The sequence below is a fragment of the Seriola lalandi genome, unplaced genomic scaffold (genome assembly GCF_002814215.2).
Source record: "Seriola lalandi dorsalis isolate HSWRI2012SDOR001 ecotype SW California unplaced genomic scaffold, Sedor1 jcf7180002053979, whole genome shotgun sequence".
Taxonomy (NCBI): Eukaryota; Metazoa; Chordata; class Actinopteri; order Carangiformes; family Carangidae; genus Seriola; species Seriola lalandi.
This window is the reverse complement of record NW_019524532.1, coordinates 317229-342413: the sequence shown is the minus strand read 5'-3', so window position 1 is coordinate 342413 and position 25185 is coordinate 317229. Positions and strand designations below refer to the sequence as shown.

The 25185-nt window shown below is 38.8% G+C and overlaps 1 protein-coding gene across 5 annotated transcripts; it reads left to right on the top strand.

Moving 5' to 3' along the window:
- The first annotated feature begins 126 nt into the window (after positions 1-126).
- Positions 127-25185, top strand: armc9 (armadillo repeat containing 9). 5 transcript variants are annotated; one of them, XM_087173021.1, is made up of 26 exons: positions 194-448; positions 830-990; positions 1192-1317; positions 1705-1875; positions 2331-2486; positions 2623-2715; positions 3988-4012; positions 4620-4777; positions 5141-5239; positions 6060-6095; positions 8416-8450; positions 8545-8656; positions 9290-9382; positions 11331-11421; positions 12126-12249; positions 12788-12927; positions 14017-14093; positions 14620-14694; positions 15257-15347; positions 15830-15882; positions 16778-16876; positions 17322-17437; positions 18110-18279; positions 18896-19001; positions 20776-20972; positions 22927-25185. In XM_087173021.1, the coding sequence occupies exons 2-26, from the start codon at positions 916-918 to the stop codon at positions 22977-22979; spliced, it is 2571 nt and encodes an 856-aa protein (XP_087029147.1). In that variant the 5' UTR covers positions 194-448; positions 830-915; the 3' UTR covers positions 22980-25185. The 5 variants fall into 5 exon arrangements, with proteins under 5 accessions (XP_087029151.1, XP_087029147.1, XP_087029149.1 ...); XM_087173023.1 differs by having other exon boundaries at positions 196-448; positions 890-990; XM_023402698.2 differs by having other exon boundaries at positions 212-448; positions 24019-25185.

Below are 25185 nucleotides of genomic sequence, written 5' to 3'. Positions count from 1 at the left end.
AGTTTAAAAAAAAAAAGTAAACGTTAACTTACGTTATAACTATCCATCTATCGTTACTGAACACCGGACATTATTGTAGTTTACACTTTGAAACTAGGGATATTTTACTCAGGAGTCCGCGCAGTAATAACCACATTTTAGATAAATAAGAAACAAGCAGAACACTTCGTCGTAGAACCATACAATGTGTATAAAAGGGTTTTAATGAAACGACATGCTTTCCCAAAGCATGTACAGTGTTACGACACTTACCTCAACTTTCCAGCATGCGTTCTCCAACCATTTGGTTGCTAGGTGTTTTAGCGTCCTCTGTGTGTACGGTTGCTAGCTAATGGTTAGCTGACTAGCATTAAGTGCAAATGAAGCCCATAAGCCTTGCCAAAAATGGATTGTACAGGTTTCCGTTACGGATGAACATGGTGCAAGCGACATAAGCCTTCATCAACAAGTAAGTGATGTATGATTATGTTGAGGATGATGTTGCTGTCCACCCTCGACGTCAGATAATGTAACTGATTAGCTTGTCAGCAAGTAGCTACTAGCTTGCCAAATGTTTTCTTACTCAATTTGGCTGTTGAAGATAATGTTAAAATTCGAAAGCAGAGCAAATCTGACTTCTGTGTTTAAGCTGTAGCTGTAGGATGTGTGTGTGATTTGTTTAAAAATATTACTAAAACCTTTGTATTGCAGCTTTACCTGAGTTTTAGACTGAGACACAAAGACTCTTAAAGTAGTTGCATCTTATTAAAACAAAAGGGCTTAGCAATGAACTTCTTTGTGTGGTATCATATGATTATTAATAGTGCAATGTGCGGTCATGTCCTTGCAGGCTCTGCAGAATACTCACTGGATGAGACTTAATGAGTGCAGAGGTGTTTGCTGTTTGTAGGTGTTTTGAAAGTTTTGGGCACTCACATGAGTTCCAGGGAGGCAGCCAAGATGGGTGACATCTTGGCAACTGAAGCAGATCTTCTTGGGATGATTAAGGAGGTAACACATTCAAATTTAAAAAAAAAAAAAAAAAAGAAAGAAAGATGCACAACTTTTATTCAAGAAACCATTATGGATATAGCATGATATTATAGAGAGAGAGAAGAGTTGTGCAGCTTGTTTAATTTTGATGACTTGAAGTCACAGCTCCATTCTGCAGTGGAGTTAATGCCACCTGTGCTTGTTTTGTGTCTTTTGTAGTACCTTAAGTTTGAGGAATTTGAAGAAACAGTGCACAGTTTCGACAAGGAGTGCAAAAGCAAAGGCAAGCTTGTCTCAAAGCCTCAAGGAAGTACTTTCAGAGACTCAAAGACTCGTGTCATTCAGGTAAATGATACAATTCTTATAACTTGATGCTCTGCAGGTTGGTTGATTATTTTTAGAGGTGGCAACTAGGAATGAAAGGAAGAGTGGTGAAAAGCAGAAATTTGCCCACACACTGCTAATTATTAATATGCAGTTGTTACAGCCTGAGAAATATTATCCTATGTTTTTTTTTACTTTTATGAAACTCAGTAGCTTGCCTCATGGAGTAGTCCCTAACAACTGAATTGGATGTTTCAGAGTACAGAGAGTTGAGACTGGCAAACTCACTTGTTTTAAAACATATTTATCAATCAATTATCATTATGTCGTATGTAAATAATGTTATTGTAAAAACTAATAAATTGTTGCATTTCCCAACCCATGCTTCTTTATCTGTGATTTTTCTAGAAAGACCTCCTTAGCTCTTTTGACGATGGAGATCACAAGGTATTCTTTGAACTGTGGGTAGAGAATATTCCATCTGAGGTAAAAGACACAGATGCAGAAGCCCAGAGCCTGGAGTTCTACCTTTACATCCATTTCACCATCTACCCACTGAGGAGGCACCCTGGTAGACATGTATGTAGATCATACTTTTTTTGTTTCGTTTTTTTTATAAACTCTCATTTAACAAGAGCATTCATTTTTTATGAGAGCATCTGCAAAGAAATCTAACTGTGCCGTAAAACTAAATATCATTATGTGCTATTTTGCAAAATGTCCACTAAGCTGCACTACAGGCTTTTCTCAGTGACCTCTTGATAAGGCTGTTGCACCATACAAATAGTCATCTGTCTGTAATATGCCTTTCATTATGTAGGTCATTGCAGTTTATATATTTATATGAATGCAATGTTTTGTTTGGTTGGTTTACTTTTTAAAGACAGATGCTTTTTTTTTTAGTTTTTGTTGATGGTAGAGAAAGAATCATGTAACTGAAGAGAATGTGTCTATTCAGCAGAGGAAGTGTTTTAATAATGTAATGAGCAACCTGAAATAAATCAATTCATTTGAGTACCTGAATCTGTCTTCAGGACAGAGCTGAGTTTGAAGAGAGGATTTCACACTTCAAGCAGTACCTGGAGACTCGAGGAGCAGCACTAAGCCAGACCACAGAGTTCCTGCCTTACTATGCCTTGCCTTTCGTTCCCAACCCCACTGTCCACCCCTCCTTCAAAGATCTTTTCCAGGTGCTCGGCTGATTATGGAACATTATCCAGTTGGTCATTGTCAACTAGTTGTTACACATGCAACATTATTACTCAGTGTCACCTTCAGAATGAACATAACCACATTCTCTTCCAACCTATATAATGGTATATTTAGGATTCCTGGATACCACATTTGAAGGCTAAGCTGGAACAGTTTCTGTCAGTGACACTGAAGCCGTCCAACAGCCCACGGCTGCTGAATTTATATGTATCCTTTATCATGGCACCCTCTCATATCTTTCTGATCAGAGTACAGATGAGTCACTTTATATTTCTGTTTTGAGATCAAGTGATGACATACGGTCTATGTTTTACTGTCTTTGCTGCTTTCAGTGGCGTGAGATGAATATGCAAATTATGCAAATTTAATAGTGTCAGAACCTGTCTGTATTACAAATGACACAACCTGCCACCAACGCAAAATAGTAACAGTGAAAAACAATTTGTTTAATCCATGAAATGCTCAGTCCAACACTGCCATTGAATTGGTTCATTGGCAGTGGTGTCCTACTAAACTGCCAGTTCTTAACTCTCGAGAACTACATGCAGCACCTGGCAGTTCTCACAGATGTGGCTCACTAAGCAACATTAATTAAAAGTTGTGTCGACTGAACAAAGGGCACAAAGGTCTTTAGAAAGTGGCTTTAAATAATAAATCAGCTGGTGGGGAAAACACAACAAAATCTTGGGGGAAATAACTTGGAGCTTTTAACACAGGCTAAGCACAGAGTGGTTTCCATTCCTTCTCCTGGTTGAGCTGGACATTTAAATCTCAAATAAAAAGCCTTTCTGTAGGTGACTAAAGAATTCGTTAAAAGCCGTACTGTTGCCCAGATCTGGTCATTTCGTATCCTACAACCAAATCCTGTCTTGTTTTGCATTTATAAATGCATGCTATGTTTGAGCATGTCACGACCTAATGTGACACTAACTCACGCTTAGCCCTTCAGAGTAGAAGGGCAAGTGAAGGATAACAAAAATTGTTGTTTTTACTGGAAACCCAGTGGATCGACTTTCCTCCTTTCACATTCATGAAACTAAACACTGTCCCTACTGGCCAATGATCAAAGCATAGACATTTAACATGGCAACTATTATCTTGAGGGCTGACCAAGGAAAATCAAATTTGTTATCTAGCATTCTTAATCTTTCAATGTGCCAACACTTTAACAGGCAGCAACATACTGACAGGTGAAATTAACTGTGGGTTGACTTTTGTAAACTAGGCCTATCCCTCCTTTAAAACAAACAAGTATTGAACACTTATATCGCTTCAGTCAGTCAACCGATTTAGCTTAATTCTAAACAAATGGTTTCTGTGATGATTTTGCCCACTTCAAGCAGGATACACATACTGTGTGTTTGTCTTATGTCACGTCAAACTTAAGCAAGACATTTACATAATCTTATACTGTGTGTCTGTAGCTGTCGGTGTATTCAATTGAGTTTCAGTGTGTAATCGTTAACAGACGTCATGCAGAAGGAGGGTGGAAGGAGCACTAAAGGTACATTTATCCCTCTTCAATAGTCTACTTTTTGCAGTGTATTGCAATCATTATATCTGCCCTTCCATCATATTATGTCTATCGTGAAAATACAGAAACCACAGCAACTTATGTTTGTCAGTGCGAGTTACTGCTAGTTACTCTTTTGGTTGTCATTGAACTCTCAAATCCATATTCTGTAAAGGACCAAAAGCTCCTCACTCTTTGAAATCCTCAGATCACACTTAACAGGGGTGGACCTTATTATGCAGCTTTCATTACATACATCACTAGATAATTGGTATCATTCATATTTCTAATTTGTTAACTAATTTTTCTGTAATAAAACTGAAAATTTCTTGTGAGTAAATTGCAAGTCAGTGTTGCACGTGGTTGCAGATAGAGGTTAATAATTACTCAGTGCTCTCTTATAGACAACTGACTAATATTGACTAACATAAACATCCATCCATTCATTTTTGTTTGAATTTTCAAATGAAACATTTCATATTTTATGACAAACACTTTAACCTTATGTTACACAGGAATGTCCCTCATGCTGTGAATATAGTGTATTTCTTTGTGTCTGTTTTCTGCAACCTTTGTCTATGTGTGTGTGACTGTGCAGAGGCCATGCAGCAGCTGCAGCTCCAACTGGTTGAATCAGACCGACGCATCGGCAGCTGCGTTCGGAAATTCAACAAGATGCAGGCCGACTACCACAACTTGATTGGAATCACTGCTGAGCTGGTCGACTCTTTGGAAGCCACTGTCAGCGGAAAAATGGTAGGTCAGCTTGACTGTGGGGCAAACAAACACACACATTCTAACACACAAGCTACAGGCACAAACTACACAGAGATGGGCACAAGGTAACACACACAAAAAGACACACACACTAACACAAATGAGCTAATGAGTGGTACACACACACAAACACTAAACGGACACATAAAGGCTTTAATTAGGTTCTTTCTCACATATGCAGTATGTATACACACATGGTTGTTAATATACTCTGTATGGAAACATTTTTTATACACATTCTGTATTTACATGACACAGCTGTTAAACAGGGAGACAAAAATGGAAAGCTTGCTCTTCTTCCCTCTACCCACAAAGCTCAAGGGGCATGCTGTGTGTTTGCAGATCTCCCCTGAGTACCTGCAGAGTGTGTGTGTTCGCCTGTTCAGCAGCCAGATGAGGCAGAGCGTGGTACAGAGCACCGACTTCACCAGACCTGGCACTGTGAGTGAGAGCACACAGCCTCCTCTCTTCTTCCTCCTTCTCTCCTCACACCTTACTGGTTCAGGAATAAAAAACACAAGGCCTCAAGGCACAATGCTTTTAGTAAAAGCATGGAAAATGTCAAGTCGGGAGGAGTGCTGATAGGAGTCACAGTCTTCCACCTAAATACAAGCAGGGAAAACTGCTCTCAGAACATTATGTCACAGATACTGGTCAAGTCGACGTTGTGTTAGAAAAGGAATTTCAAAAGATATTTTAAAAAGGTGTGTTTATCTGCCACAAAGTACCGCTTTGTCCACTGTGCAGCCAGCTTTAAGCCATGTAATAATCCCTCAGTTTGTATCCTGGAAAAAGTCAACTGGATCCTGGTTGAGTACAGTTGTTTGGAAGGGTTGTTGGAAAGTTAGATACACATGGCACAACTCTGAATAGTGGAAACGAACAATTCCAAACACCACAAAATCTGAAGTTCATCAACCACTTTTTAAATCTACCTTATTATAATTGTTAGAATAAAAATTATCCTTATGGTTGATTGCATCATAAATTAAGCAGCAAATAGCTGGTGAAACATATCTTATCTAACTTATCCTTGTTGTCATTTTTTGATAGCTGTTACAGTGTGGCTCCATGACACAGATACATTAAAAAAACTGGAGAATTACTCAAAACTCTGATACCTCGACAATCTCGCTTACTATCAGTAGCATTCATTGTGTTGAACTCTGGCTTGTGAAATCTGGTTTCTTTCTGTTTTGAACTGAACAACTTCTTTCTGTGTGTTTGTGTTTTTGTGTGTGTGATGCTTTTGTCCACAAAGGGATATTACTCTATGAGTCCCTATGATGATGGCTATGTAAGTTTCATATGTTTTCAAGTTTACTTCATGTCACCGCTCACGTCCTCACCTCTCATCTTGCTTGCAACTCGCCGTGTCTCCTCTACCTTCTCCTCTCCTTGTCTTTATGTCTGCCTCCCATTTCTTTACTAGTTATACATTTCTTGGCCTGCCTTTGTACCCAGTCTATACCCCCTGCCATTTTCCTACTAGATTGTCCTAGTTTAAAGTTTGGCCTTGTTTATAGTAAGAATGACCCCTTTTGTCAGGCTACTTGTTCAGCCAAACAAGAGCTTCTCTTTCAGGATGCGCCTCATCATTAAATTCACTTGTTCCCAAAGACTACAGTCATTGTTCCTCATTTCAACTCTGCTTATCGGCTGTCAGTCTTCTTTTTTAAGGTAAACGCTGTCAGTTTCAGTTTTCTCCCCTTACTATTTGTTTAACGTTACAGTTTGTGAAAGAATTTGGACAGATGCTGTGACAGGACAAGAATGGCCAACACAAGGTGCTTTGATGTAAAAGCCCTTCTCTCACGCCCAGGTTGTCAGACAGGGTGGATCAAGTTACAGTCATTTGAAAAGACATAACCAGAACACTTTATTTAATTGTGATGGTTCTTAAAACCATTAATAGCAGGCACTCAGGTTAAACATATAATATAATAATGTTAATTTAAATAATTTCCATGGAATTTCAGAACAGGACTTTAACTGTTGTATGAGAAAAAGCTGTGAACGAGAACAGAATGAACAGCCACAGCATTTGCTTAGCAGCGTTTAGTAGTTAATATTAATTTCCCACTGATTGTCAGGAGCTTGTGGACAATGGTCAATATTCCTGATAACCTGGATTAAAAGCATTTTGTTTCAGTTGTGGCTGAGAGCTGAGTCAGGACCATGTTTGTCCTCACATAGGCAAGAATCTGTTCCACTTATCGCAACATAACACCATAATTGACTATAATTATCAGACTCTTTCTGCCTTCATATTATTGAAATGGCTGTCACGGACGTTTTTCTTTTTTTTCTACTCTGCTATGGTTTAGCTTGCTGAAAGGATAAAACCTGGATGTGACCAAGGAGCAGAGCCGTCTACTTAGACAATAATATCAACAATAGATGGCCTTCAGTTGTCCCCAGTGTCACAAAGGAGTAAATAGTGAGAAGGCACACTAAAAATGTGAAGAGAGTAAGGGCACCTCTTATGTAAACTGTGCATTGTCAGAGAATTCAGGTCAAGCCGTTGCTTTGTGTAGGTGGCCAGCTGAAATCTGAGCGCAAATGTGACCTTAAAATCAAAGTTTTACTGAAAATGGGAGAATTTTGCTGTGCAGTTTTTTACGTCCTTCTGACGTTGTTGCAAAAAAATGATTGAGTTTGAACCCACTCTTTCTATATTCTCCTATTATAAAGCTGCTGTAGAGACTGAGAATACTCGCTGTCCATAATATATACTGCATGTGTGATGAACCTAAGTTGGATGCCATTCTTAATCAGGCCTTAGATCAGTGTCAAATGTCTCAGGGAAACGTTTCCCCATGTCCTTCAGCTTTCGTCAGGGCAGCTGAAATGTTTAGACAGAAAGGAATTTGGGGAAGAATCTTGGTTTCAATGTTCTCCCCCACTTCTGTATTACCTACTGCACACCAAAGCAAAAATGTGGCTACACCACCTGATACCTTAGACGTCACGGACCGCTCCCCTGACCTTACGCTGCTCCCTCTAAACCAACCACCCAGGCTTCAGATTCGATGTCAAGTCTTAAAATCCCCTTTCAATACTGAAAAACAGTAGTAATTAGTTTTCCTTAACATACACACCCACCACTATACTATACTGTTCAGAAGCCTCTGTTTCCTTTTTCCTCAAATAACTACATACAGGCCGAGAGTACAAGTGAACTGAGGTGTGAAAATGGATTTGGGGGGGCTGTTTCATACTAACCTGCCCTCTGTGATAGTTTAAAATTGTTGAAATATCTCCTATTTGTCACTGACTGCATGGGCAATGTTGCCAAACAGCACTATACTGTATGTCCGGGGATTCAGCATGTACAACAAGCATGATGTATGCATGTCCAAAAAAATACTAATGACTTATTAGTAGGTAACTTGGTTGTTTTTAGATGGAGAACATTACTGGGTAAATATGGCAGCCAGAGAGACACAACGATGGAATGTGACAGAATTAGTTTGAACAGTCGCTTGGGTTATGTTTTCCACACTTTAAAATAGAAATGTGATAAATGTGGTCTGAAATAATCAAATTCTGATATATATATATATATATATACTGCTTCTCTTTGTCTTCTTTCTCGATTTTGCTCTCTCTTGTAGGCCTCCTCTATGCTACGAGCATCCATTGCACCACAGTAAGTGTTAAATTTGACTGTGCTTTTTGCTGGTCAGGGTTTGATGAGTGCCTTGACAAAACATGGCTGACATGTCTCTTTGATTAATCTCCAGGAGATCCAAGGAGGTGCCAATGCTGCCCTCACTGGACTATGAGAAGCTGAAGAAAGACCTGGTTGAAGGCTCAGACAGACTCACGTCCCTGCTGCTTCAGGCACTGCGCTGGGTGAGTTGATTCATAATCCTATTCCTCTTATGTCAGGTGTCACATTTTGCACACATTCACAGTCATTTGTCTTTAATGTCTACAGCCACTGCATCTTGCCTTTTCCCACTCTCTTAAGGTTGTAGTCCATATTTTTTTGACTTTTGTCCTTGCAAGCGTGTTTTATTTTGTTTTGCTATCGAGTGCTAAACATTATTTGGGGCTGATTAAACTGTGGTTGTATGTTTATAGTAAAATATTAGGGTATTAATAATGATCTTGAAAGGGAAAAGTCATTACAGTCGTTGAAATCAAATCAATTCCCGATCCGTAGTGAAGCCTTCGTGAATCATTCCTGTTCTTCAGAGCTATACAGTATATTATTTATTTAGACTGTGCCCCTGGTAGTAATACGAGCCATCATGTTACAGGGAGGTCAGTGTAATATATAGTAGGTGTTAGATTTATATAATATTTTTAAGGCAGGCTAGCAAAGCAATCCATTACATAGCAGTCCAATATAGCTATGTTTTGCTCAAGGGCGCCTCATAAGTACAGCATTTTGTAAGTATGAAGGAGAGGAGAGTACTATTCACAGTCAGTTTGTATTATTTAGAGACTTCATTGTTGGGTCTGTTTCTCACGTTTTTTTAGAGACTGACTCGCTCACTCCCCGGTGAACAGAGAGACACCGTGCTTCAAGCCTATATCAGCAATGATCTGCTGGAACGCTACAGCACTAAACAGGTGGGACCTAGACCTTTTTATTGTAATCGCATTTTGTGCTGTTTTTCATATTGTTAATTGTAGTGCAGGTTTTCCGTCTAAATCATGGCCTCTGACATAAACTGAAAATGCCAGTGATTGATCTTCCATTGCCATGCAAACTCATGTGATCAGGGTCAACTTACTTATCTTTGAAAATAATTTTTAAGCAACAATATTTACATCATTGAAAGATTTTCTTATTATGTAGGTTATTTCCCCCACATTTCAAAGCCCAAACTATATTCCATGCAGTCATCAGAGCCAAAGTAAAAAATAACTTCTTGTCCACTGGCCACTCTGTATAATTAATCCCAAGGCACTGATTTCATGCACATCTGAGCTGGTGAATTGGCACCTTTGCTGGGTGCACACAGGTTTGTTTCTCACTATCAGCTTAATGTTACAATGTGGGTGAAGGTCATAGACAGGAGACAAACCAGACATAGCATCTCAGATATCATCCATATCCGTCTGGGATGCTGTCCAAATGACATGCTATCCCTTTATACTTTGATAAATATCTTTTAAGAATGGAAGAATGTAAATCCACCCACATGTGGCTGTTGTGTGATCATTATCACTGACCTGTCAATATGTACCACAAACATCAAAATGAGAGGTTTGGAGCTGGATGTATCCCCTAGGGACGCACTGTTTCTATTACGTCACAAAAATCTGTACAGAAATGTTTGCCATAAATTGTTTCATCAACCGGAGATCTTTTATACAATAAAATAATGTTAACAGAGTTCCACCATTTCAAATATTTGTTGTACTAACAATGCCTTAGCCATCATCATGTATTCTATGGTTAAGTCATCTATAGTTAGAGCCACTTGTACCTAATCATTGTCTTGGCAATTAATCCAAATTTCCAAAATGTTATCAATGTAAGTCTTTTCATCTGAGACTTTGTATGAAATGTTCCAGATTGAGTACCATTCTTGAGCAATTTCTCCTTTTATCTTAACAAAGGCGCAGAGTAAGAAACATTATATTCCAGATTTCACCTTCTCAAAAGGTTTTCAGAGGCCTTAGAATCTCTTTCTTACACGCTTTATTGTTGTTTTTTTTCTTCTTTTGTTTTCTTTTCAAATTCCCTTCACCTAGCCTTTAGCTGTGGGGCGCCATGTTAAAGATAATCCCTTTACAGAACAGTAAATGATCCTCACTTCACAGATGAGTTCTTTGTCCATGTACTTGCCACGGTGCTCCAAGCCACCTCTGAACAACACGTGGGTCATTTACTGTAGAGAGCCACAATAACAGTAGTAGGGTGTCAGTTTCTTGTAATCAAATCACAACCATAAATGTTCTGTGTTCAACAATAGCCAAAAGCGAAAATGACTTTTGAAAAGTGAGTTTACCCAATGCGATGGGTTTTACATCGCCGGGCCATCATGTCCCTTTTACGTTTGACCAGGCCAGCTCCATAAAGCTGTTTGGGTGGTTTCTTAAGCCATACCACTTGAACTAGAAGTAAAATATTAATAGAATGCTAGAATGCTTCATTCAAAGTTTCATTTTCATTTTTGTATAAAGTGACAAACTGTCCAGCAAAGGTACAATAAGGGTGCTGTTGGGTGTTCATAAAATACTAATGTTGTAAGACATTCTCTATATTCACTATATAAAAGGCACTGACTATGTTGGCAACACTAGCTACAGTATATTTTTTTATATATAATTTTAGTTTTATATCAGTTTTCATAATTATTTTTCACAGTCCAAATTTCCTTTTTTTTAAATCTTGAAATATCGGCAGCTGTTGAGATAACACGAGTGTTTTGCATAAATCAGCAGGACTTGTAAGGCCTGCTCATAAGTTATGATCATTTTGTTCAAAGTACCAATAAAATATTACTGATTGTGCTTGTTAGCACTAAAGATAGTTTTAAAGTACCTTACATTTTGTGTTTTTTCATAGAAATCTGTGCTTCATTTAATGAGGTCGAAGAACGAGATTGTCCGCCAATACATGGCTCGTCTCATCAATGCATTCGCTTCCCTTGCAGAGGGTAAGTGCTCAACTGCCAGTACATTTTGGTCAAGCATAATTATTTCTTTTGTAAGATGAGTCATTGTCTAACTGGATGCATTCGAGGACATATAGATTCATGGAAGACCTTTTATTGAATCTTAAAAACCACTAATGATCCGCAGCAGCAGCATGCCAGTAACTATGGAGGACATCTTCTAAGGAAAAATATCATTTGTGCTGAGACAGATGACTTACTGTTACGTAGTAAGTGGTTATGGTAACAATATTTTATGAGAAAGTAATTAGTTAACAATTATTCTCAACAACAGGGAAAAGTTGAAGTGGTAGCGTCACTGTAATGTCTTTTCAGAATCAGTCTCAACTGGAAAAGGAAAACAGGTTTTTGAATTTAAAAGGTTTGAACAACTTAAATACTAAGAAAAAATGTAAGGTGACATTGGTCATTTGTGAACTCCCTGGAGCTAGATTTCTCCTCAGTAACAGGTGGGGGTTGTTTTATCCATTGTTTTTTAGTTTAGGAGTTAATGCTGTTGTATTTGTAATGTCCTCACTAATGTTCACAGTTGTACCTGAAGTTAATTACCAAATTTAGGTATGTCTTTTCATTGTTGAAAATACCTGTAAGTTGAAATAACATTGTTGTATATTTCAGAGTATGATGTCCAGTGAGAGTATAACATTAGTCTTGATTATTATTCCGTTTTGTGTTGACGCTTGTAGGTCGGGTTTACCTCTCCCAAATCCCCATTCTTCTGAAACTTCTGACAGAGGCTCTCAGGAAGGAGGAAAAAGACTCCCTGTCGAGAGAGAACGTACTAGTGGCCCTGCAGAAACTCAGTCTCAGGTAAATTTGAAAATAAGTGTATTTTTAAAGCCTTGCCTTTTCATTTTCCTTAGAGGCTAACCAGTCACTGCCCTTATCCACAGGTAAATTTTAACAGCATGTTTAGAAACCAGATTACATACCAGTTTTTCTATTGAACAACCAGTCAGGAGGCAGTTGAAATTAAGTTATTTTTCAAGTCTTACTCAGGATAGATTTAAATAATTTGTAATTGTGTGTGCATGTTTGGAGACTACATAAAGCAATCAATTGGAGAGCAGATGTCTTCCTCAAAGTGAGATTTTCTTATTACTTTGACTAGTAGACGGCCTAGAATCATCATAAACCTGTGTCTCTCAAATTTTAAGTGACACAGGGCTCAAACAGGTAAATTGACGATTACATTTTCTCTTAACATGTGATGATCAGAAACCTTTACAATAACAACTTTACATGCAATTCTTTTTAGGCATGAACCAAAATTCTTGTCATGTTGAGGGAAACAAAAATTTGTGTTTAATTTGCTTTAAATCCATCATTCCTCATCATGTATTGGCAGGAGGAGCCAGCAGACGGCTATGATAGCAGATGATTTGATAGGCTGGCTGGTGGATGAGCTACAAGACTCAGACTGCCTGACTGACTACACCCTGGAGTATTCTGCAGCTCTGCTTATGAACCTATGTCTGCGCACGAAAGGTAAAGGCGAGGCACGGGTATATAGAGCTTGAATAACAGCATACACCAAACCCTTCTGAGACCCCTTCAACCCGGTGGATGTATTTATGTATATTTCAAAGTACAATTAATGTGGCTGTTTAAAACTGACCAACAGAAAAAACGCACAGTGAATTTTGAAAAAGGTGATCTAAAATTGATCTAAATGATAACAATTCAATTTTACCCACATTTAACAATTTCTAATTGTGGGGAATGCACACACAGAGAGGTGCAGGCCAATGTGGGTTTATGGATAGTCTGACATTTTGGGACTGTTTCTTGCCTCTAAGTAGTTGCCAGTCAACCATATATATAGCCTCTAGCCATACCTCTAGTTATAGCCTAATATTTACAATACATGAGAGCGGTATCAGTCTTCTCATCGAGCTCTTCACCAAAAAATGAATGAGTGTATGTCCCAAAATGTCAAATTATTCCTTTAAAGATACATACAATACAGTACCCGAATGGCCTTGCAATACTATATCAAAAGTCTCATGAAGTGCATGCAGGAAAAATATGGAAGAAAATCTGAGCATATTAGCAGTCCATGATGTCACTGTAAATCAATTTTATCTCTTTTAAAATCACATGGACTTTCTGTCCAGCTTTCTTCCTTTTTGATGATTTGATTAAGGGGCAGAGTAAAGGCCATTATTGTTTAAGTTTGAATTCAATAAAAAAATTTTGCTTTTACAGCTTGTTATTTATTTCCTTTTATATCATATCTAGAGTGTATCTTTGTTCACATCAGCCCCCTTTACTTTACATACGCACTGAACACAGACTTTTTTTTCTCAGTTGCTCGGGGGCCTGCTTTTTATAAAATTGCCATAGTAAAATGCTGCACTGCATTTGATTTATCAGCAGTTTTACTATTTAATACACAGGAAGATGAAATGCAAAGAAAATTTAAATATATTAGGCTGGAAGAAATTATTTATCTGAGTGAAAGTTTATCCACTCATTGTAGGATAAGCAGAAAAAGACTTTTGGGTTGTTTAAATGGAAGCATGTATCTATGTTTGTGTGTCTGTGCATGTGTGTTGGATTGCTGTCTTTGTACAGGAAAAAGGAAGTGTGCAGAAAACGCCAAGCATGTTCTAAAGGTTCTAACTGACCTCCTTGGACATGAGAATCACGAGGTGATACACACATCCATCAACAGTTGCACACAGCTGTTACATCTACAATGTACATAGGAGGCACACACTCACAGAGGGTATAAAACATAGATCCAACATATATCAACACGGGCAGTATAGGGCAGAAAACAATAGATGTGCAGTTGGCAGCATTTGTCAGCACTAAATGGAAACTAAGATCTAATCACAATCTGACCTAGAAAGTAAGAAAAAAATAAACACTGACTTTGTTCATTTTTATCATAAGTTATAAAAAACGTATGTTGTCAAGCTGTTTCAGCTTCACTATTGCTTTAAATCTTTTTACCTACTATAATTACTGTAGGTCTATGTTAGCAGACAGGTCCGTATATATATGTTAGCAGACAGGTCTGTATATATATACTGGTTTTCACATCTATTGTATTTTTCCTCTTTGTATCCTTTGTATCATTCTAGCTGCTACATGTTCATACAATCTGTTACCATATGGCCTGAGACCATAAAAAAAGAGGTTGTGTGTTTGTGTCTGTGTCTCTTTCCTCAGGTCCGACCATATGTGAATGGAGCCCTGTACAGTATCCTGTGTATTCCATCTGTGAGGCAGGAAGCCAGAGAGATGGTGAGATAGCAGTTAAATGTCTTCACCTGTTTTGAGGAAACAGACGCAGTTTGTTTTTTTGCTCTGCATTTGTCTTCCTTCAAGTCATCACACAGCCAGTTTGATGGTGAACCAACAGGTGTTCATAGTCATAAGACACAGTAACTGTACCCAGATAATGCTGAGCCTGTGGGTTGTATTTGTGTCAGTGCTTCAAACTGACTCAAAACTTATGTAATTGTTCTTCATGCAATGACATTTGGAGCTGCAGGAGCATGTGGAAGGGGCTGGGTCCATCCTGTCCAGCAAATATCATATTTAGGCGGAAGCCTCAGACATCAGACAGTTATCATTATGTAATTGAAGACCATATTTTTTTTTTTTTACAATGCATTATAATTAGCTCACACCCACTGAATTGAGCACTTTTGCCAACAGCTAAATGTTATTACAGTGTATATTGCCTTTGAATACTGAGTCACTGATCTTGATTTTGAAGCTAGCAACGGCCCCTCCGTTTGTCTGTCTGCTATAAAGTTATGTGCATAAACCAGTGTGACATGTGTTTCCCTCATGTGTGTAGAGTGTAGAGGAGATTCTTCGATGCTACAGCAAAGAGGAGAACCCAGACCTCAACAGACAGATTGAGTTCATCATTAAGCAGCTGAATTCAGGTGAGTGAATTCAAATTTACTGTTACAATAGATACTTAATGAATATGTATGCTAGGCATGGGCCAATATTCAATCATTTCAAATATTGCGATAATTGTTTTTTTCTTTTGCAGAGTTGCAGTCTGAGCTGTTGTTTAGTGGCAGCATTGTTTATACCTGAAACATAAAATACAACAATATAATTATATCAACACTCTTGTCTCCATCCAACACTCTTGTCTTGTCTTGTTTTTAACTGTATATATATTTATATTTATATGTATGTACCAAGTAGCATTGTAAAACCGGAGACAAATTCCTTGTGATTCTGATTCTGACAGTAGTGATGTGCTAGTAGTCAATCTAATGTTAGAAGGTGCTTTACAAAGCAGAAAATTGAGCCTTTTGGAATTATATTCCAAAGTGAAGCAGTGAATGACATCTGTTGCTTATGTTTTTTGGAAGTTTTACTGACTTTAATCGTTGACCTTTGTTCCACCCAGCTGAGGAAGAGGGGCCAGAATCAGACGATGAAGAGGAAGAGGATGACAATGATGTAAGTCCTCCTCTCTTTAGACAATGATGTGATGATGTTTTTCACCGTCATAGTATATTCTCATTTCCACATTAGTTCAGCAGAACCTTAGGAATATATAAACAAAAACAAATCAAAAGAGCAAAAATGAGGGTGAGAGAAATAACAACAAGAAAAGAACACCTCATATTTGACACCTTTCCCCAACTCGTAGATGGCAATCTTAGTATGACACAGATATTGGGTGTCACCCACCTGTGTGTTTGTTCATGTGTGTAGGGGGTGATGAGCCTGGCAGATTGGATTTAGTGGGACAGTGGGTTATCAAGATAAGGTATATGGTAGTAAGTTAAAGTGGGAATGGCTACAGTCCCTCAGGTGTGTGTGTGTGTGTGTGTGCACGCGCGTGCGGGGGTGTGTGTGTGTGTGTGTGTGTGTGTGTGTGTGTGTGTGTGTGTGTGTGTGTGTGTGTGTGTGTGTTTGAGGGTTTGAGTGTAAGTGCCTTTATTCTTTTGATCTCAGAGCTGGTGTTTTTTGTACCTCCTATCCAATTACCATGGCTATAGCAGGGAATAGATATAATGTTGCCCACTTGCCAAAGGTGTAGACTACACTGCTCTCTTGTTGGTACCTTTTGGATTGGTGCCAAGCATTGTATGCAACTCACATCAATGTTATTTCATACAAGTTCATTTTAAATATAGCTGAGTAAATTAGACATAACATATTGGTGTTAAAGCCAGGGATGCTTTGCATAAAAGTTGCAGAAACAAAGCAGAGGCCATGTTGTTGGCTGTACTGATTTCATTATTTGATTGTATATTATCACAAAATCTGAATTATTGACACTGCATACTTATGTCCACCACAAATTATGTATTTTTTTAACTGATTCATTGTCATTATCTTGTTACAGGAGGATTTAATGGAGACAGACCTTGACAAAGAGGAAGTTCTCCAACCGCAGCCCAGGGAACTGTCTGGGGAGAGTCTTCTCACCACTGAGTACCTGGGAGTAAGAGAGTATAATATCACTCTGCACAACTTAATCAAGCAAGTTGTTGGTAGCTAAACAGGCACCAAGTTCAAGCCTATACACATTTAAGGAAACAACATCAGTTACTCACTAAAGGCTGGCAGTCTGCAGATTGTGTCTGCTGTACAATTCCTTCTGCATCAAGATGAAGCAGCTAAAGGAAAGAATACCTTAAAAAAGTGGATCTGAAAATGTGTGTGTGTGTGTGTGTGTGTGTGTGTGTGTGTGTGTGTGTGTGCGCGCGCACACTACAGGACATTACACAATATTTGAGCCCCTGGGAAATTGCAAGATTTCATGTCAATATGCTAATATGCTATCATCTTGCATATTATAGCTTTATTATAGCTTTAAGGATTTTTGGTATCCCTGTTTCAAACCTGTGTTGCTACTATGCAACTAATCTTGTGTTTGTGGTTTGTAGATTATGACCAACATGACAAAAGTGAAGAGAAAGTCTACCCCTCTGCCGCAACCAAGTGTTGATGAGCCCCTACAACGACCAGTCACACCGAGTTCTCATCGTAATATCAACACAGTGTAAGTAACTTACACACACACAAGTACTGTCAGACAGTCCAAATTAGCCTTAAGCTGACCTGCTCATGCAAAGCATCTGTGCGACACCAGACATTTGGCCTCTTCCTTCTCAAGGCTGACCCATTTACAACAGCACAAATAGCTCCTAGCTCAACCTAAAGGTCATTTTGACAATGATTTTGCTGCCCCTTTTGTTAAACCACATGGATAATGAAGTTCCTATAGCCGTTAAAACTAGTGCAGTAGGTCATAGCAAGAATGGGTTAAAATATATTTTGCCATTAATCACCACAAAGCCTGACATTATTGTTAATGAGTCAGCAGGAGGGGACTGGAACGGGGGTTTCTTTGTAATGAAAGGCAGATCACTGTCAATACAAACTGTAAGCTAGACAACACAGATAAAAGACAGTATTATTTTAGAGTAATGGATATGACAGCAATGAGGGATCAGTGCCCTGGAGATAAGACTGTATCAACTCACAGGAAGTAATTTATACAATCTTATGACTTACTAACGATAGTAACACTAATCTTTAATTATTATACAGTATTTCTCACTTGACACAGATGAAGGGCAATAAAGCCATTAAGATGTGATAATGTGAACGTCCTCATGCACGTTCCTACAAAACATGTGCTATATTGTTTGTGTTTATGTGTCATGTGTAGGGATTATCGAGCTGGCAGTCAGGGAGGTGAGGTTAGCGGGGATAGGGAATACCCTCTGAGCAGACAGAAGAGCGAGGAAGGAAGCCTACCTCCTTCCCGATACAGCTCCAGACCTCCTACGCACTCCGGCAGTCGCCCCAGCACTGCTGACTCTCTACGTCACAGCATCGGTGGGTAGATCTGTGCATTTTTGTGTATTGTGTACATCTTCCAAATTCTGTGTATCAATACTCGAATGCTTTTTGCACATTGACTAGAAGTAGAAATTCAAAATAGTAAAATAATGCTGCTGTGACCATGCCGAAATGCTGTGGCTGTTCATCAGATGTTTGCAGTCAGATTTCTCATGCTTAATACACTTTGTGCACATTGTAAATCAACTGCATATTTGTGGGACAATTTAATTTCCCTTCCACCTGCTGCTCTTTATTTGATTTATATTGTATTTATTTGAAGTGATGCCCAGTGTCCACAAGGAACATGAGGCACTTCCAGGCAAGGAAGCTCCAGTAACTTCCTCAGAAAGCAGAAGGGATAAAGACTCAGCAAAATGGGCACCAAATGGCTAATGACGCATTTTGGCTTTCCATAAAACAAGCCATGTCAGCATGGCATCAAGTTGTTGCTCATGTGTTCGTTAGTGTATAACAGTACACCTGTATTGTTTTATTAAAGTTTTGAGTTCATTTTAGATTTGGAAGCCAGCCATTTTGGTATGAATCCAAAATTAGTGTGATGAAGCTCTAATATTTCCTTCCTCTCTGTCACACACAAAAACACACTCAGACTCAGAGTGTGGCCGGTTGTCCCAGGAGTCAGAGTTGGACGGGCCGTATGAAGAGCGAGCTGCAAAAGGTCGTTTCCGGGAGGAACACAATGGACACTCTGCCAGGTAAACTGACACACAAACATTGACTACACACATTATTTATTTGACTTCAAAAGACGCACAACAACACTTGAACACAACAATAATATAAAAACTGTAATAACACAATGGGGAGTCTTACAGTCTACATTTTGTTCAGGATCAGGGAAATTATGCAAAAAGATTCAGCCGAGCTTCCTGCAAAACTCTGAGATGTGTGTCAGTGTATTTGTGTGTCTATGGAGAGACTTGGCAAGAGTGTTGTTCGACCGATCGATGACTCAGCACTGCCAAGCTGGTCTCTGAGACTGTGACATGCGTTTAAACGAGCAGTGCCCACAAAGAGACCCATTCAATGAATCTTCCCCTGCTTCTCCTCTTCTTTAAAATCCCAGAGGAACTTGACTCCTGAATCCCACCAACAGTAATGAGACCCAGGGAACCACTTCAGTTATCCTCCCCCCCATCCTCCAGGAATGTAAAACACCTCTACAATACAGACTGGCTGAGTCAGACTTCAGTAGCCTCATCTCACCCCCAGTCTGGAGACTGATGATTTTTATAGTGAGAAGAGATTTCAGGACAGTCATAGATATTTAGGTGAATAGGATCTTAGCAATACAGCAATACAATTGGGCAAATATCAAATGAGCATGTTTTTGCCTTTGTTAATGAACACTTATTTTTATTTCTTAGCAAAGCTCTGCTTCAGACTAATTCAGATACACAAAGTTACACCTGTGGTGAGGTTTTTTTTTTCATTCAGACATGAAAGTTTTTCTTGTCACCCTGTTGCTGCTCAAGTTGTTGACTTTAAGGGTAGGATATGGGTATAGTATGGGTATAGTATTTCTCCACAGGATTTAAGTCATTTGGTGCGTGGCTGATAACCACATTGAGTTTGGGCCTTCAGTGTGTGGCTGCAGGCAGAAGTGCCATTTGCTCGCTGTGATCCTGTTCATCAGATTCACTGGAACATTTTCCTATTTGTGGTTTTAGTCACACAATAAAGCCTTTTTTCCAGTGCTTACTATTTTATCAGCTGATGAAAATTATCAGCAAAATACAGTGTAATTTTACTGTGTATTTAACTTTTACCTTTAAAGTTCTATTTTACCTAGTAGGTTGAACAGAAAGTAAAAACACTGGCAATGCTATGAATGATGATATGGCAAAGTCAAGTACAAACAGCAGTCAAGTGCATCTCACTAAATATCATATCTATAGTGTATTGCTGGGGAAGAAACATTGGACTCTTGAAACGTGCCTATAAGATCTGCTTTGATCATTCCCAAATATGTATCTTGAAATCTTAAAACTGAAGGCACACTGTCTCTTATTTTACACCTCTTACTAATAATATTGATTATTATTATATTCGTAGCATAAATTACCTGCATTGTCTCTAAACTAAATGTAAAATAAATGAAAAAATTTAATTAAATATAAATAAAATCACAATATTATAGAATTATAATACAAGATAAATCAGCACCTAAAGAACTTGTATGCTGTAGATGATCCTGCTGATATCTGCACGCTATCATCAGAAATGGTGGCGGTCGACGGAAACAAGTGATGCTATCAAGGTTCAAGGACAAAAATCTTGTAAAAGGCTGGTAAAGTACCCAGGACAACTATGATATCTGATTTCATGACTGTACATCAGATAAAAAGATGACCTGAACCTTTGCAAGTGAGAAATCAGAGCTGTAATTAAAAAGTAAATAAAAAAATTATAAAGCTTTACTCATCATTTATTTCTTTTCCTGCTTCCTCTTCTGTTTCCTGTCAACAGTGGTGATTATATCCCTGCATTTGCAAGCCAGCCCAAAATTCCCCGTACACCTGACACAGCAGCCAGCCAGAACAAGGCTCAGAACAAGGCTCGCGGCCTGGCTCTGGCCCCCCAGTTTTCTCAGTCGGAGCCACAGCAGAGCAGCCGGCCAGGCTCCTCTGCCAGCTCCACAGGAGGAGGGGGACGCCAAAGTGGAGGTAAGCATATGTTAAGGGTGGGAAATGAACACGGGATGCCAGCCAGTGTTGGTGAATTTTGGCTCCAGTTGGTAACTTTGTCTACTTTGCCAGTCACATTGGAAAATAGCCAGCCGTGATTTGGAAGTCCAGTGTTTATAAGAAAAGCAAGTTGGCTTCGAAACACTCAGTTGTAATTCAAGATGAACTAAGCTTGTCTGAGTGGACATCAGGAACTTTTCTGTGACTGTTTATCAGTCCTTGTCCCATTTTTCCAGCATGCCAGTTGAACAATGGGTAGGTGTGGGTAATAAATCTGTGTGTGGGAAAAAATCTTGCATTGACAAGCCGCCACCTGACATTTGACATTTTATATTTCTATACTAATATTGTGACATAATAAATAAATAAAAATAAATTCCACTGGCAATCTAACCACAGAAAATAATCACTAAGGCTAATCTGGCACATCTGACAAAGTCATTGATACAAGAGTCCTCTAAATGCAATATTACCATAAAGCAGTCGTGCTCATAGATTTGTAGCTTTGCTTGTGATGATGTAATACAACCATTGGTATTGAAGAGATAGCTAAATGTTACAGTAAAACCTCTACCAGTTATATCAGTCAATATCAGTCATCATTTCAGCCAACATTGCCATCAGCTGAAATAAGCACAGGATTGAGGCTGACTGTTATATGTCTATACAGCTCTGTACATGATATCTGATAAGCTACATCATAAATAAGATAATCCTTTATTGATACCGCAGCCGGGAAATTTTCAGTGTTACGGCAGTAGCAAGAGCTGTAAAGTCTGACAGCTGAATGATATAAATATGCCACAGTGTCATAGTTTGTCTGAGCTTCAGCTTCATGACATTATATCATTTTTGGCACTTCTCTTTCCCTCTCCGTCTCTCACCTGTTTTACATCTGTGAAATATTGTAGTTTTCCTCCTTCTTTACAAACCTGTTTTACCAGAAGTGTACACAAAAGCAGTGGAATTTATAATGATAATGACAAATCATGCTTCTGTTTCCCTGCAGCTCAGGGTTAGAGTTACACATGAGGATCTCAGCAGTTTTAACTGGAAGCCTGTAACAAAATCTACTGTTACTTTATTTCAAAGCTTAAACTCTGTGTTTATGTAGCTGTCAGTATTCTACCACTCACTTATCAGGTGACAAAAATAAAACAACCTCATAGATCCTTTAACAATAATAATAATAACAATAACAATAATCATAGTATAAATTTAGTTTGCTGAAGTCTGTTCAGGTGGCAATTTCTGCAAACAGAACAATACGTCACTCATCACTGTTACACAACATTAAAAAAAACAAAATCATCTTTTATGAAATGTGAAAACCAAATTGTTACTTTTTGTTGAACAAAGGCACCAGTCAGCCCAACCTAACCACGGTCCCGTATTTATTTGCTGTCAACTTCACATCTTTAACATACAAGTTGAGTCATTGCAGCGAAGATGGCCTGATCAGTTGCTCTGGTGCTCTTAGTTGGGTGATAACATCTCCCGATGCTCTCATGCATCTTAATTGCATTTGATGAGCGATTACCTCCGGCTCTTACGCTGGGTACCCTTACCATAAAGCATGTAATAGTGCCTAATGGTCACTCAAAGCTACCACATCCTGTGTGTGTTGTACTTTTGAGGTCTGGCAAGTGTCAGACATCTATTGATTCATAAGGAAGTCACTTAATCATAGCTCTGCTTAAAGGGAAATAAGCATACGCACATGGCGTGGCAAACAAAATAAGGCCAGTTTCACTGTGAGTTTCTGTTGCTTTTATTGGTATGCTTCCTGGAAGCTCTTGCTTTTATTTGTTTTGCTTGATAAAATTCAGGGGTTTTTTGGGGGGTTTTTTTTAGAAAAAATCTGTTAAAAGATTATTTTCTACAGATGCTGTAGAAAATAATGGTAAACATTTAATATGCTGTGTATGTACAGCTAGCGGAGCAGCCCACACAGTCATCCATCTTAAAAATCTACGACACCTTTAAGGACCTGCAGCGGAGATGAAGATAACAGAACCACCTTCCCTCTGATTGCACTCTGCTTTGTGATTGGATTTTCATTGGCCAATCAGATTCAGGTGTAAAGACAAGATCAAAATTCGTACTTGGAGTGCTGAGTTTTACACAGTTTTCTGATTTGTGTCTGTGAACAGATGTTCACAAAAGCACTTCTTTTTTCACAGCGTCACCACTGACATCAGTGAACTTCACTTTACAAGATCAAAATCTTATTGACCATAGTTTGAGCCCATAACCATCTTTTCAGTTTATTTTCACAGCAACTTCTGCTGACTGTCAACTGTTATTATGTGTAATATTTGTTGCTTGGTGGAGTCTGGCTGCAGGGAGGAAACACCATCTGCACGCTGAGGCAAGACCCCCACATTTGGTAAAGGCATCCGCTGTGACTGACAGAGACACTCCTTTTCGCTGAGGAGAGATAGAGGGTGCGTTTGTGTAGCTGAGTGGGCCACCCACTCAGCCAGCGCAAACAAGGAGAGGCAACCGCTGCTGCCATGCCATGTGGGGAGGATGGAAAAAACTGCATTATTCTACCCAAGTCATGTTGACAACGCTGACTTCACGTGATGACAGGTCCCTGTGAGGAGCTATAGGAAGTGCAGTAGTATCTCTTAGGACTGTCACTCTGGCCCTGCATGATAAATGTGATGAGGAAATCAGATTTTTATGTAGGAGGGCTATGATTAAACTAAAATCTAGGTTCCGGTGCACATACACGAAGTAAGAGAGTTACCAGCTGGTAAACCTTTGAAAACAAAAAAAAATCATATTCATAGATTCTGGAAAAGATATTCTTTTAAGAGCTTTTAACAAGATAATATAACTTTTTGTGGAAAAACTATATCAGACATAAATAACTGTTCCAAGCTGAGTGTTTTTAGATGTCACATATCTTATATCACAAGAATATGAGCTTTTTATTGATGAGTTGTAATCTGGCTGTCCTCTACCATCTCTCTCCCCAACCACCCCATATCCCTCCCCCATCTCTCTCCTCCTCCAGGCAGCCAGTCAAAGAGGAGGTGAAGAGGGAGCTGTCACCGTGGAGTAGCGCTATCTCCCCTGGAGCATCAGGCTTCCTGTAACATCATCCCCCCAGGTTATGATCAGGGTCAGGGCAACAGAGATGGTCGAGGATCGGCAGGGAGAGGAGGGAGGAGGGAGGAGGAGGAGGGGCAGGAACAATGTGAAGGATTGTGGCTCTGCATTTTCTTCCCCCCTTCGGCTTCAGCACAGACTTCCTTCTGTAACATAATATGAGGTCAGACAATAATCACAACCCCCAGCCGTGCAACCCTGTGCACCTTGTAGCCTTAGTAAGCCATCAGTCTCTCCAGTCTCTCATCAAGAGGATAGTTGGCACACATCCCAGAGATGCCTCTTTTTGTGGATAACTCCTCAATATCATCACTTACAGCTGGAGACAAGATGAAGCGTTCAAACTTAAGCACAGTATAGTTTTAGTTGTTTTTAATGACATGTAAACAGAGGATTAAGAGTTTAGGAAACCTGATATGATCAGGTATGGAGATAAAAATGTTTATTAATCTCTCTGTGATTACCGCAAAGGGATTAATTAATCTCATATGAGGCACCACAAAGACTTTTTTTTTCAGTAATGGTAACACAAAACCTCATTCGTAAAGTTCTCATCTTGATCTACAAATCTATAATCCTCTGAATTTCACTACGTACTGTATATATTGATTTTTGACTGGTGGAAAAATATCTGCCCACATGAATAAATAATTGTACCAGCTTTACTTCAAATATAAAACATTAGCTCATATCAGAGTAGCTGCTCTTGTTTAACTTATGCTCCAGAAATGTTTACAAGAATGACACAGGTCCTGACATAACTTGTCAGGCTAGTGTATGTTTTTAAATGATATTAAAAACAGATTATTATTATTGATATACAGTCGACTATTGTCCATACAATGTCTGACAAAAAACTTGAAATTGTGTTAATGTCCAAATCCAGCAATTTTGCATTGTACCTTTTAACCTGTTTTCCAGGTGTTGTGATGTGTATTTATGTTCATTACTACATTTTTGTTGTAATGGTAATTGATTTTGATACGTTTTTGAGTGGTTTTAAATAAATGTGTGACATGTCACCTGTATTCTGCTGTGTAAAATAAATTCCCTATTACCTGCTATAAAGTTA